Source organism: Eulemur rufifrons, chromosome 17 (genome assembly GCF_041146395.1).
Source record: "Eulemur rufifrons isolate Redbay chromosome 17, OSU_ERuf_1, whole genome shotgun sequence".
NCBI classification, from domain to species: domain Eukaryota; kingdom Metazoa; phylum Chordata; class Mammalia; order Primates; family Lemuridae; genus Eulemur; species Eulemur rufifrons.
This window is the reverse complement of record NC_090999.1, coordinates 3,461,135-3,475,093: the sequence shown is the minus strand read 5'-3', so window position 1 is coordinate 3,475,093 and position 13,959 is coordinate 3,461,135. Positions and strand designations below refer to the sequence as shown.

Here is a 13,959-nt window from a genome sequence, read left to right as displayed (position 1 = left end):
TCCAGGCATTTGAGTTTTCCAACAAGCTCCCCAGGTGACTGTGATGCTTCCAGCGATTTGAGAACTACTAAGCAGCTACTGCAGCTCCCGGTGGGGCTGACATTCTGTCTCCACACCCGCCTGGGGCTGCTCCATCTCAGACTATCCAGTCTACACCGCTGGAGGCTGAGACAGCAGGCAGCACTTGAGCCGAATCCCTGCACCCCTTTGGAGGGAGTAGCTCCACAGAACCCCAATGGGTGGACATGGTTGGGTGTATTTGTGGGTACTGTTTGAAGCAGCACTGGTTACACTTGAGTGAAAACCAGACCTCTTTGGGATCCACACCTGGCTTGGTATATAGGAATGTCTCAAGCTCTATTGGCTATAGGAACCCTTAATAGTGTCCATTTGAGGTGTTCAAATCCTATAATGCCAATCAGAATCTGCTTAATGACTCGTGAGGAAACTCCAGCCCTGCACTTGTGAGAATCGTGTTGACCTGAGTTGCTCCCTCCCTCCCCATCGAGTCTATTTCTTCTTAACTTCCAAGAGCTTTGCCTGTAGGAGAGCCTTGCACGGCCATCTTCCCTTATCTCAGAAGAGCACAGCGTACTGCCTGGGGAGGAACGCCTGGGGGATTTGGGAGCCCTATGAGCACTGGAGACTTCCCACTGAGGTAAATATATTCTTAGAGAGTCAAGTCTCTGCTGGCTGTGAATGTTTGGTAGCCAGTCATTGTCTGCATTTCCTGAAAGCAGGGTCCCCGCAGGGAGGTGCAGAGATGCAGAGGAAAGGGGAAAGTGAGAGAGAGAGAGAAGGGAAAGAAGGACAAAATGGTTACTGGATCTGGGGACATTCTACTGCCAAGCATCCCATGATGTATGGGGGGAAGGCAGCAGGGACAGGATGACACCAAGGTGGGGGAATTGGGCTCCAAAAGCTAACAAGAGAATTTGTACTTGTTGTCAAGGCTGAAGACACATTTGTCAACTTAGCTGTTTTGCTTACGGCTATTCAATAATTTGAGTAAAAGTAGTAATTAACATGTATAAGCACTCACTATTTTATAGATATGACATTAAGCATATGACCTATATTTTCTAACTTAAAAATCACCAAAACCCTATAAGGTAGGTCCTATATTAATGACAGCAGACTGAGGACTGGAGAGAGACTTTGTTCAGGGTTGCAGAGTCAAAACTAGAACCCGGCACTCTGATGCCAGAGCCCAGGGGGGACCCAGGCAATAGTGTAACCTGAGCATGATTGAAGGGTGTATCCAAGGAAAGCTGGCATGCAAATGCTACTGAATTCCTGCAAAATTTCTGATCAGTACCAAAGATGATGTAGACGTAGTCATTTTAGCCTCCACCCATTCTCTGAAGTTCTATTAAAGGCAATTAATCAAGGCCAGGGACACCATATGGCAGAGGAAATGTGTCATGGCTGCAGAAGGATTCAGGCTGCCAAACGGGAGGCTGCCTTGGGCAGAAAACGATGAAAATGAAACAGCAAACTACCCTCCTCTGCTGGCCTTTGATCTACTCCTGAAAAAGAGACATTATTGTCCAGCAATTGCTCTCAATACATTTGCTACCACTTCTGCCTATACTTCTAAGGAATTCAAAGTCACAGTGTCCCCGCTCTGGAAACATCTTGGTCTTAAACTTTTTCATTTAAGGTATTTTCAATGATTCTTTCTAGCCTCAAGTCTCAAACTCTGCTATATGTCAGAACATCTGAGAAGTAACCACACATGTGGTGACCCAACGTCCGTACTGGAGGATTTCTGGTTCTGGGGGTTGGGATCTGGCACGTATGTGTATTCTAACACACCCCCAGGGCACTCTGACGCCCTCCCAAATGTCAGTGCCACGATTTCACAAGTTGCGTTTGCAGTCAGTAGGACGACTGGAAGACACATATTGTAATGTGGTGGACGCCAGCACATCAGCATAAAAGCACCACACAGTGATCACATTTAATCTTAACATTAATAAAGTCACGGGTGAATGAATAGAACATATTCTGAAGATAAGGTTGGTATTTGGTAATCAAGAAATATAATTACCATAGGAGTTATATAGCTCAGATCATTTATTTTTTTGCTCTGATGCACCACAACATTTTAAGTGTTTATCATTCCACATGTTAAAATAATAAATATGCTTTATCTCTTCATCCCTTACTAGTTTATATATTTCTAACGGATTAAGGCTCCTCTTATCCATGCTCAGAGTCCCACTTGATAGCCCAAAACAGGTTCTCCATTCATGCGTGTTGAATGATTTAAGGACAACATTTCCAGCTGCAACACTAATTCAAATACCCAAAGAGAAACCTAATTTCATATTGGACTTGACAATTATAATCAGTGTCAGTACTTTTAATGTCTTCTACAATATTTTCTTGAGTGATTCAATTACTATTGGCAAGTATTTATTTATTACTGATAATATACTCAGAATGACCAACAGCTGGCCAAGTGATTTTAGAGGTTCAGTCAGTTATTTCAGGCTATTCAGACTGCAGTGATTAAAGAAATGAGACATCCTTCAAAGGAGCCAGGGCCAATGCAACCTGGATGGTAAATTCCACCCTTAGTGTGATAAGGAGGACCACAGGTAAGACAAAGATGTCCAGAGCCTGGACACAGGCTTCTCGAGAAGCACGGCTTGTCCTCTGTGTGCGATGAGGCTGAGCTAGGGACAGCAGTAGGGGAGGCAGGGGGTCTGGGTCGGGCAGATACCTGGAGAGAGCAGGCCTGTGGAGGTGGGGATCCAGGCAGGGTCTGGGCTCTGTCATTCACAAGCTGCTCGATACTGGGCAAATTATTTAACCTCCAAGCCTCAGCTTCCTCATATATAAAATGGGATAATAAAATCTTCCTCATAAACTGTACAGAATATCTGGCACCATGCTTGTCACAAAGGAAAATTCAAAACTTTTATCCCTTTCTTTGATTCAAATGTGGTCTTGATCAAATCACTCAACACCTAAAAGTCATTCAAGTACATATGATGCATATCTGTTGTGCAGGGGGCAAATGTCAATGGATTTCACATCCTTTTTGGACACAGAAGCAAACAAGAAATCCTAAGAGGAATGACAATAAATAAAACTGGAGCTCCCGGAGGGCAGTCTGATGATCATCAGACCAGGTATTGGCACGGGGCTGTCTTTCTCCAATATTCCACAAGTCTTTAAAATCAGTGAGTGCCTCCCTGCCCTGGTGGAAGGAGCACAGGCCGACGACAGAGCACAGCCACAGACTGGTGGGATGTGCACAGCATCGTCAAACACTGGAAAGGGTGTCGCAGGGAAGTGTGGCTGAGCCGAATGGGACTATCAAGCTAACGGGTGGTGAGGCCCATTCTGCTTCTTCCAAGAAGACCCCCCTGATAACCCCGTGTACTCTCTTGCAATGCCCACCGTCCTCATTACCTGACTGCTTGCATGGCATGTCCATTTTATCTTTTCTCTTAGACTTTTGGAGGGAAAAACTAGTGGATAACTGGTCTTTTTATAGAATCATACATAATGCCTTGCTGGTGAATGAAAACTGTGCCCAGTGAATGAGTCTATAAACTCAGGGAAAGTAAGAGACAGAATGATGGATAGTGAATACTTCTGAGCACAATGAATGTGCTTTAATAGTGTCTCAATGGTCTAAAATGATAATCCAACTTAACTTGTTAAGCCTATTTTACATATTATTCTGCTCAAATAATACATCTTAAATTGTACTTGCACACACAAGCTAAGGAGCTCACAGTGCTCTGTTGGTTTTGCAGATGGGAAAACTGGGTAAGAGCTGACCAGGGGCCACTCCTGCACACCATCAGGCTGTGAGTGCTGCAGTCATGGGGGACCTGAGTCCCAGGGCCCCACCCATCAAGTGGCCTGACCTCCCTTAGCAGATGGGAGTTTTTCAGATGGATTTACACCAAGATGGCTATTCTCCAAAACGTGCAGTTTAGCCCTTGGTGTGTCTGTGCCAATTCCTGAATACCTGCATCTAGCAAACCACATGTCCTGTGTCTAGGGATGTAGTGTAACCAGGAAACTCTCCTGCTGCTGCCGGCTTAATAAAGATCCTGATTCAATCTCACGTCCTAGAGGAGAATACACATCTTGGTTCTAGTTCTAGCCCCTCCTCCTCTCTTAAGACACAAATCCACACACTTATTTTCAACAATTTCTATTTTTAGGTCAGATTCTTCAGTATAAGCTACAAGATGTTTTGAGATGGGAAAAACTGAACTTAGCAGAAGACATTGGATGGACAGTCACTGAAATCTTTCTCTGAGTTAAAGATCAGAAGACCCATGACCTGCAGACGTGAGCAGCACCCCTCTGTCCCACAGCGTCCTCTGAATGTAAACACAGCTGAAGAAGTAAAACTCACCTGTGAAACAGGACGTTTCACGTGTCTTTCACAGATGCAAATTACTTTCTATTTGTCAAAGTACAGAACTAAAAAAATGTGACTCTGCTTGAAGCTCACTGTCCAAGATACAGGCGCACTGTTTATGTCAGGACATTTGATCCACGCATCAACCTTATAATTCCTTCTTCAATAAAAATACTTATTAAATAAATGAACTGAACAAATGTGTTTATCTTTGCTTCAGTTCGACCAAACCTGGAGTTCCGTTACTGAGTCAGATGGTCACAGCCACCACGCACCTGAAATGCTCATCTTCACGTGTTTACCCGCTCACTCCCCAGCTCGTTCATCCCCGCGTTCCACCCACACGCCGCGAGCACTCGGCATAGTCCCCCCAGGTCAGCGAAGGCAGCAGAAGGAAGGGTCCCCGGCAGTCTCTGCGGTTTGAGCTCTCTGTGAAATTGCTCAGCGTATTTCACAACAAGCGCTCCACAAGGAGCAGGTGTTACTACTATCATGCAATTACTGTTACTGCCTTTATCACTTCTTTTGGCATCTACCACAGGCTAGAGACATATATTTCTTATTTTCTTAACATGATCAGAAACTACTTCACTGACGAGCTGCCCGTTCTGTCTTTGGCACAGTGTCTGCTAAACGGCAGGTGTTCGAGAAGGATCTGGCAATTTCTGAGGTTAATTCTACTGCCGATGTGACTCTCCTCCCTCCACAGGCAGAGCTCCTTCCTCTGCTCCCACCTGGATTCCCACTTTCAGGTAAAAACACTTTTTTTCTTGTTTGGAGGAAATTATTTTTCCATCTAGACCGAGTCTGGGTGGGGAAAGGAAATATTAATAACTGACTTCTAAAAAACAGAAGTGCAAACACTGATGCTTGTTGACAATGAAAACTAGCTGAGAGCCTAGTTTGGGATGTAGTAAGTTTAACTTTGCTTAAGTTCACCACCTGCAATGGCTAGCGCTGCCAATGCCTGTATCTCAACTGCTATCAGACGTTGACTTGCTCAGCCCTCAGTGACTTAAATATTTCTAGCCTTGATTGTTTAATTAAATTCAGGTATGGTTCAGAGGACAGCAAGAGCCTCATGTCGCTGCAATAATGAGAGTTTTTGAAGTTTTAACTCTAGCAGACTATTAAAAATACACTTATGATTTAACTAAAAGCTTTATAAAGTGTAGGTGTAATTTTCTAAGCAATGAAATAGTCAATCATTACCTGTAATGATGAAGGGATAAGTAATGGGAGACGAGGCTTCATTTTCAGGTCATTAGTTCACACACGGGTGAAGCATGCAGAGCCTCAGGATTTCATTAAACATGGCACACACGTGTATACACACATGCAAGTGCATGTACACATACACACATGTATACACAAACACATCCTGGTTGACATGAGTCTATGACCTCAGTCCATTTTCCAACAGTGGATGGAGAAGTCAGCTTTGCAAGAACACAAATCACACACACTGACTTTGTTTTCCTTTTGCCAGTAAAATCAGATTGAAAGTAAAAAATTACAGAAAAATTACGTTCCTGGTTGTACATTTCCTCAGAGAAATGTCAAGGACAGTTTCAGCACGGCAGGAAACACTTGCATCCTGGCTGCTGGCCCTCGTGTTACTCAGGATGATGGCCACAAGTTCGCAGCTGCTTTGGCAGCAAGAGGGGCTCTTAAAATTTTTTTTAATAGGTGGCTTCTCAAGGTAAAGCAGCCTCCTGAATTATTAGCCTACGAAATCTTGTCTAACAACAACAATTTCCACAAATAATTGCTAGAAATTGCTCATTCTGTGGGTATGATGTAAGCTTTTTCTGTAAGGAGATGACACAAGGACACACCCCCAGTGTCTGCGAGCTGCCAGCCCAGGCCTAGCACCTGCGCTCAGTCCCCCGCTGATGGTCCTACCTGATGCTGCTTCATTTTGAAACTGACAACACTGCGTCGGGGGGAAATAAGAGAGACAGACCAAGTCCTATCTGGCCCGCCAGATCTCCTGTCAGTACCCACACTCCCCAAACTCTGCTCAGCACACTAATCAAAAACAACACCTCTACAGACTACAAAAATATATGTGCAAGCATACACAAACTTGAGACTAACAATAGATAACGATGGGAGGGCTTGTCGCTGTCCTCAATCATTTGGGATTTCCTGATAGCAGCTAACCGTGGAATGAGATTACTCATAGGACTAAGTTCAAAACACAGGACAGAGGAATAGGGACAGATACAGTTACCCTCAATCTTAGGCACATGTGTGAACAGGAATGTCAGAGAATAGATCAAGAGAAATGTAAACATGTGCATTGCTGTGGCTTTAAAATGTGCATGACAGGGCACTAAAATAAAAACACAAGAACCTAAGTGATAGCATTTTATAGATGTCAACGCCATGCTTCTTGGGTACATGTGAATTCCCTTTACAGACTTGACTTGATGAATCTCTGTTCCTATGGTGCTCACCTAGTAAGCAAAGGACCCCGAGTTCCGCCCTCCATGCAGAAGCACTTACTTGTGTCCAGACTCATGGGCAATGGTGAAGGCCAGTCCAAGGCCTGTATCTTCATTGATTGTGCAGCTGCGGTATTTACTACACATTCCACTTATGGGTGCAAATCCTGTGGGGCATAAAGGAATATGTAACAAAGCTGTTACAATAAAGTAAAGAAAGAATTGTATATTTATTTTCTGTCCCTTAGTGAAGTATAGTTTTTATCTTCATTTGGGGAAATACAAAATGGGAAACCCTTAGACAACCACATAAAGAGCACTTCATAATGTGGGGGAAGGGAATCTACTCCCAGGAGCTCAGAGCCACTATATCTCATGGGAAAAAAATCATAGTTCTATGTCATGTTCCTGTGACTAGGCTATCCTTGGGGCAAAATAGAAGCAGAGGTTTAAAAACTGCAGATGGAGGAGAATTTTTGCCTCCTTCCATAAACACCTGTGTTCTGAAAATCCTGGTGAAAAAGTAATGCAGAGAATGGGTGTGTTGGGAGGTCCCCAAGACCACCTCCACGCTTAGTGATTTGCATGTGTCACGATGAGCATTTGTCATACTCACAGTTATGACGTAATGCAGCAAAGGGACACAGAGCAAAGTCAGCAAAGGGGAAAGACATGTGGAGACAAGTCTGGGGAAACCAGGCACAAGCTTCCCAGAGCCTCCCCTGCTGGAGTCACACAGGACATGTTTACTTCCCCCAGCAATGAGCTGTGACAATGAGGGTTAGATGTTGTTCACCAGGGAAGCTCATTAGAGACTCAGTGTCCAAGGTGTTTACTGGGAGCTGATAACATAGGCACCCTCTGCCTAACATGTACCAAAATTCTGGACCCCCAGCAGGAAAGCAGGTGTTCAGCATGAACTGCATCGTTCGTACAGACAGTCTAGGCACAGTGAGCCACTCTTACCAAGCAGGGTGGTGGGAACCATCCCAAAGTCTAAGTTCTCAGAGCCAGCCCAGGGCAACCTTACAAGCAGCCCTCTCTAAGGGCACACAGTCAGGCCACTATGCTATCTCTTTTCTGCGCAATAGGACTTACCTCTATCAAACTGGGTCCTATCTGAAAGTTTTTATAATAAAACCCTTCCCCTCTAAAAACTTGAGAAGAAATGGAGAGTTAGAAAAAATGTTCAGCAGAGCCCTGGTCAGCACACACTGTTTTACACTGGCCACTTGGAAAATAACAAAGCACTGCCTCTAAGATATACCCAGCCTTATAAATGTCTAAACAATTGCTAATGTTAAAATATTTATAGAGAAATGGAAATATAACATCGTTATAGTATCTCTATAAATATTCATATATGTACTATTTCTGACACACGAGACACCCTGAATTTGTCAAACGATAGAAAAAATGGAAGAAATTATTTATTATGTAGGAAGAAACAGGAACTCTTGAATCTGTGAGGGACTCTTCCTTGTTCAATAATCATTCCACGAATAAGAGCATACTTTTAAGTTTGGCCAAAGTTTATGCAGGGAAGTGAGTCTATTCTGTACTCAGCAGCAGATACTGCTTACGAATATGAAAAAAGGGCAAACATAATTAATAGCAGGTACCACCCAGGAAAGGTGCACACGCTATGCATGGCCCCCACAACTCCACTGGAGGGTCTTACCCAAAGTGTCGCAGGGCTCATTCTTCCAGGAGCATATATCCAGACCCGTCAGTAAGATGGCATGGTCATGGCGGGTCCCGTCTTTCCCCCGCAATCCGGACTGCCACTGGCAGAAACTACTCAAGGTGTGGTCCGCGTGGTGACTTATCACCAGCCCTGGCTATGCAAAAGAGACCAAGGACCCCATGATAACGGAGAGAAAACATGTTAGAATGCATTGTCATTACAGCAAACTATCATTAGCTTTGACTTGGATTTCAACTACACAGATGGCTCTGATTGGCATATAAGCTAATGCATCCATTTTAGGTATTAACACACAAAGGCAGGGGTATTATATAAAACCTGTACAGATTCAGTGTGGATACTTATATACAGTTCTCTAGTTCTGCACATAAACAATTGGAATGTATCTGTCTAACCCTGAATGCATGTTCAATGATCCAAGAAAGATTACTGCTATGAATGAATTTTTTGCATTCAAAATATTTGCACTTTTTAAATTTAGATGAGGCCACAGAATCATTTATACATGGCTTTGCACATGCATATACAAAAACACACCTAGAAAATGATATGTTCATTTCATAACCAAGTTGGGCAGGTGAGATTTCTAATTAATAACTCTTTTAATATTTATTTTTACAGTGTTAAATTTAGTATCTTTCCTACAGAGGCAACATATTTATGAGAAGAGGTAGGTCAATGGGTAAAGCTTTATTTCTAGAAAATAAACTGCAACAAGAATGAAACTTACATAGAAGGCATTCAGCCTTATCTACATATACCAAGTTCTGACAAAAGCAACAGTGAAATAACAGAGGGAAGAACTTAGGAACTGTTGGGAACTGAGAAGTTTGGCGGGTAGCTGGAAAATTCATCAGAGCAGGTTGTACTGAGTTAAACATTATTTATAGGTATGTCATGTTTTCCTATGGATAATCAGAGAAAACCAGGTTAATTATCTCCATTTCAGAACGCCATCTTGTTTAAAACTTTCACTTCTAGAGTGTTGTATGGAAATGTTTGTCTCTCAGTCACTGACTGTTTTCTCTTTAAGTGTTTATTTTGTTTTTCCAGAGAGTCAAATATACCTCAGCTGAATGCTATACATAAACACTGAGGCATGCCTTGCATTCTTTAGCTAGTGATTTCCAGGAAAACTGCATTAATTAAAGTTAACACAGGTGTATGATCAAACGATAACCTCGTTTATTCTTTGCAGCTTGGATGAATTCCAAGGTGAAAACGTTTTAATACAAAGAATAATTAACCTGTCACCTGAGAATCCCTTCTAGCTCAGAAAACCCCTCCCAACCACATGCACACACAAAAGACAATGAGGCTGTCTCTTCCCTGACTAGCCAGGCTAGAAACATTCCTGTCACACATCCCCACTCTGCACAGAGGCCTCGCCCTAGCACTTTAACATCTGAGGATGTCTTACATTGTATGAATAATCTCATATTGCATCTAAAAAATTCTTTGTCTTATAAATAAGAAAAGTATGGCTAACAGGAGACTCCGAAGATGCGGGCAGGGGTGAGAGTGATGCCGGGCTCCTGCCCTGGGTCTGGGGCCCACTCTCCTTGGCTGAGTCAATGATTACCTTGGGGCAAAATAAAAGTGAGAATTTCGTATGACTAAGATGCCCCCCATTACTTATGCCATGAAATGTCCATCTGCACCCTCACTGTGAGCAGAGGAACACCTCTGTGCATTCACGGGGGGCCAGGATGGAGGCAGTGTAGATTCTTCACCCACTGCCACCAGGATCCAGCGTAATTTGGGGTTTTGCATGCAGTGAGGGAAATGTGCTTGACATTCCATAGAAATCCCCATGAAAATAAAAATCTAAGACTGAAGGTGGTGAGGGATAGGAATTAATTGGGAGGTAATTGAATAAGGCAGTGTAGTGCCACACAGTACAATGGAACTTCTAGGCTATGAAACATTTTTAGTCTTCTGGCAAAAAGCAGACAGGGCTCAATTCCAACTAGCATCCTAAAAGCTTGTGGTGGCTGAAGACACATTTTGCACTTTGTATTCCTAGTGTGTTTCCCACCCATATATTAATACAGCTCTTATATTCAATTTTCTTATTAGTAAATTAAAAGAGTATTCCTTACTACCCTGGCACAAAAACACAAAAAATAAAAAAAAATTAAAAAGAACTGAAAAGAAACTCAATGTGGCAGACACAAAATATTAACAAAATATTAAATAGTTCTTGTCCCCAAGAGAAAGAAAAGTAAAGAACTCATAGAACAGTTATATTTAAGAAAAAAATTGTTTTGCATTTATTTTTCTGGCAAGAAAAAAAAAATAACCAATTTCAAAGATAGAATACCTGCTCGTCTTCTAGAAGAATCAGACCTACAATTGCAATGTTGATGTTTCCTCCTATCGTTCCATCTTTGAATAAAGCAGACACCTGAAAAAGACAGGAAATCACACCGGTCCCACAGAGGGCAACATGCCCCCCAGCCTGTCAGTGGGCCTAAGGCCCTGCCGCTGCAGGCCAATGCTCTTGCTACCCAGTGACAAAGCAACGCTAATTTTCTTATATAGCTATACAAACAGGAATAGAAACATCTACTTACCAGTTGTGGAATCCTTATCATTGGTACCTGACAGTAAAAAAGCAGTTTGGATGGTGGGGCTCACAGCTTATCATCAAACACCAGTGAAAGTATTACAAGACTCTGGGGTTGGTAAGTATCCTTGTTAGAATACCGAGCGGAATTTTTAAACTCACAGTGATGACTGCAGAAGCCAAGCATTCCCCAAGCTCTCCTGGCAAGGAATTCCGTAAGCACAAGAGAAATGCTTGGGATAAGAACGAGAGGACGCAAGAAAGAGAAGGAAACATGGTGGTAAGAAGGTGATGAAAGAAAGACGCAAACATTCAAGATGACAGGTCACAGAATGATCGAGTGGCATTTGGGGTGATGCACAGAAACTGTGTGCCGACCACGGATGCAGCAAAAGGCCTGGGCCCTGCTGTCCTGCACACAGCGACCCCTCAACCTCATGCCATGGGAGGGCGGCTCCACCTCACTGTACCCTTCAGTTCCCTGGAGACCAGAAACTTGTGAGGGGCAGTCTACCAGAAATGATGCTAGTGATGACAATCACATGACATCAAGGAAAGATACATTCAGGGACACTGTTTTTTGAGAACATAAAAACATACTTTTAAAATATTGTCATTAAAACTATTTTTAAAGACACACTTTGGTGACCCAATATTTTGTCTTCTGTCATCTAGATTTCACTGACATGAACTGAGACTTAGGACACTCCTTGTCACTCTTCAATTATTAATATGGCTGCCAATTTGAGACAGAGAGACATTTTATTCTAGGTGATATTCTAAAAGATTGTGCTGTTTTTTCTGTTTTTGCAGATAAAATAATTTATATTCAACATTTGAATATTAATATTCCACATTTGAATATTAATATTCCTAAAAAGATGGGTACCTTCTACATGGCCCTCTGAAATTACACATCAAATGCAGACATTCCCTGCGCTACAATGTCTCGGCATCCTCTTAGAGATTTTTACTAAATAAAGACATCGGTAAACCCAAAACCTCTCACAGGCTGACAGAGACTTACAGAAAGGCTCAAATTATTTTTCCTCCTTATTTAGTCTCTGGAGTTCTGAAAATGGCTCTTTTGATTGGAGCATAGTAAAACTAAAAGAGCTATCACTAACGAAATATTTCTTATATATGAGACATCAATTCACAAGTAAAATGTGAAACAAACACACACACACACACTCCCTTTTACATCCCACTGTGACCATACAGGTGGTGCCAACCAGAAGGACGACCTACCATGTTGAGTATCGTCAGCACGTAGGTGGTGATGTTTTCATGGCCATGGTTTCGCATCATCATTTTGTCGACCACCACCAGTGTCTCCACGTTCAGTTCTTCGTTTCTGTGGGACTTCAGAAGAGAGCGCTTATTCCGTAAGCAAGACTTGTACTCATCAGGCAAGGTGAAAAGGTCTTCTGGGGGAGGCTGGGGCATGTCTATGGAGGAACACATGGAGGGCAAATGAAAGCCATAGTCACCACACGAAACCAGCACTGTCTGGAGAAATCTGGTCTTTAAAATGAACACGCACGATAAAACCATACAACCTTTAAAACTTTGTGATGCAAAACCTTGTGCTAAATTAGAACACTAAATTTAAATAAGGTTTGTATAGTCTAGGTGTGGTGGAAATCATTGCTGTATTTACATTTAAGTAATGTGTTGATTTAAAACAACAAGAGGGGAGCTCTGTGGCTCTGAAGTCCTAGTGTCTGGAAGCACAGTGCTCGAAGACTGTAAAACACAGAGCTCTCCGGAGCAGGGCTCCTTCACAAAGACAAAGCAATGGAGCTAACAATTATAAAAAAAGAGCCCTGGCTCACATTATTTTCCTATTTGAAGGCTTTTGATGACATGAAAGATTTTAAAGTTGATTTCAATGTCTGTACACAAAACTGGTTTGTCTACACTGTTTCACATGGATTATAAACTACTTGAGCTGGTTCCACTTTACTGCAGAGCTTAATTTCCTAGAAAGTACCATAAATATTTACCTAATTTGATTAGAAGACAAAATACACTCTGTCCTCCTGGAGTAATCCCTTTAAAATACTTTTGGCATTTATAAACCTTAAGCTAACACTACATTAAAAACAATTAGGTTTAGTAGATGCCTCAGAAAATGTGGTCAGAATTGTTTCATGTGAAAATAGTCTTCAAAAAGCCCATAAATTTAGGCGGTGGGCATCCAATAACTATGCAAACTGGATTCATGGAACATACTGTTAGCAGATGCTGTTTTGTTTGACTAATACAACCAATACATTTTCTCTCTCTTTGCTAAAATACTTTCAAGCCTAAATGAACCTTTTAGAGAATAATAATGACACTGGCTAATGCTCACTGAGCACTCATCACTTGCCATTAAACTTTATGCAATCTACACAGGCGTGCACTCCACCCTGGGAGTTGTCTAGCGTAACTCAGTCACTTTCTACGCCAGCCTGAGGATCAGGCTACGAAGGCAGAGGGGATGAACATAACTGCTCATAGTCCTTCCCTAGCAAGTATTGGAAATGAGTTTCAGATCTAGACGGTGTGGTCCAGACCCCTTGGTCTTAATTCCCACTGGTGGAAAAATGTGTGCAGGATGAAAACAGGACGCAGCACAGGGTCCTCGGTCTCGGGCGCAAGAGGTGGAACCAGGGCGGGTGGTGATCTCACTGGCCAGGATTTTCACCACCCACCAGAGCAAATTACTGCCCCAAATGTGGCGCTTGCAGCACTGTCCCTCAAACAGGTGAGTCTCAACTAAATACCTATCGGCAGCTGATGCCTGCAGCCAAGAAGCAGAGGGTCTGTGCATCAGCCTGAGCTGCAG

General features: G+C 42.7%; 1 protein-coding gene across 1 annotated transcript in view; it reads right to left on the bottom strand.

The window, feature by feature from the left end:
• The window catches only part of ADAMTS16 (ADAM metallopeptidase with thrombospondin type 1 motif 16), a 130,014-nt gene that overhangs the window by 77,263 nt on the left and 38,792 nt on the right, over window positions 1-13,959 (bottom strand). Inside the window, exons 8-11 of the mRNA XM_069492769.1 lie at window positions 12,375-12,574; window positions 10,878-10,961; window positions 8,528-8,687; window positions 6,908-7,013 (exon numbers count right to left, since the gene is read on the bottom strand). Coding sequence (XP_069348870.1) covers window positions 6,908-7,013; window positions 8,528-8,687; window positions 10,878-10,961; window positions 12,375-12,574 — 550 coding nt within the window. The remainder of the gene's footprint in view (window positions 1-6,907; window positions 7,014-8,527; window positions 8,688-10,877; window positions 10,962-12,374; window positions 12,575-13,959) is intronic.